This window comes from Hippocampus comes, unplaced genomic scaffold (genome assembly GCF_001891065.2).
Source record: "Hippocampus comes isolate QL1 unplaced genomic scaffold, H_comes_QL1_v1.1 C16856580, whole genome shotgun sequence".
NCBI classification, from domain to species: domain Eukaryota; kingdom Metazoa; phylum Chordata; class Actinopteri; order Syngnathiformes; family Syngnathidae; genus Hippocampus; species Hippocampus comes.
The window spans coordinates 1-1,018 of NW_017840178.1; the positions used below are offsets into that span (position 1 = coordinate 1).

The 1,018-nt window shown below is 44.7% G+C and overlaps 1 protein-coding gene across 1 annotated transcript; it reads right to left on the reverse strand.

Annotated features, from left to right (window-relative positions):
- Positions 1-706: 706 nt before the first annotated feature.
- On the reverse strand, positions 707-1,011 carry LOC109509334 (ras-related protein Rab-3-like). Its single transcript, XM_019859197.1, has one exon. The coding sequence runs from the start codon at positions 998-1,000 to the stop codon at positions 722-724; it is 279 nt and encodes a 92-aa protein (XP_019714756.1). The 5' UTR covers positions 1,001-1,011; the 3' UTR covers positions 707-721.
- Positions 1,012-1,018: the final 7 nt, after the last annotated feature.

A 1,018-nucleotide genomic window follows, 5' to 3' on the forward strand; every position in this document is an offset into this window, starting at 1 on the left:
AAAAAAAAAATCTTCCTATGAACACACGATGCAGCCATTTTGGGAGAATTCTTCGCATGTGTCACATCATTGAACAAAACATCATGTTCAAGGAAGTGAGTGTGTGTTTTGGCGTGGGCTCATTGGCTGGCTCGCGTTGCAGTGGCTCACGCTTTATTAGTTGAAGTGAATCACTTGTTTGATCAGTCTTATCAATGTAAATCAACAGAGTGGTGAGGATCATAACGCTCCTGAAATTGACACCGAGATGGAATTTATCATGAGGTGTGCCAAAAGTGTGGTCGTTTCTTTTCAAGAAGTCCGACAATGTGTTGGACTCAAAATGCACCCAGGGGCAAGAATGAGGAGGGCCGCGACAGAATTTGACATGACATTGGTACATATTAATAGATTTGGTTGGTATTAGATGCCCGATAAGTGTGTAGCCTCAGAATGACTCTGTAACACCTCAAGCGCTTGCGCAATTTCGAGGGGTAAGTCGTAGAGGATGTTGGCTTTCCACGTCGCTATCTGACTTAAAATATGGTGTACAAAAAAAACACTCCATGGCTTAAGGGCCCGTATTTCTGATCTGATATGATTTGGTAATGACTGTCCTAGACATTAAAAGCCTCATTTTATCCCTAACTTTTGTGAGTTGTGTATTTTTAGACCGAGGAGTTAAAAAAAGAAAATGGTGCGCAAAGACTCCAACGTTTGAATCCCAAACCAGTTTGTGTGTTCATATTTGCACGTTCCAAAAGTGGAAAATGAAAACCCTCACCCAGATCTGCAGTTTGATCCTTTTGTCATTGCGGAAGACGGTCTTGACTTTGAAGTCAATGCCCACGGTGCTGACGAAGGCTGAGGTGAAGGAGTCGTCTGCGTAGCGGAAGAGGAAAGACGTTTTCCCCACGCTGCTGTTGCCGATGATCAGCAGTTTGAACATGTAGTCAAAGTTCTGGTCAGCCGCATCCTTCTGGGACGGCAGCTGTTGGAGGCGCGAGTCACTTGACGCCATCTAGAGAGGGACCAGAGG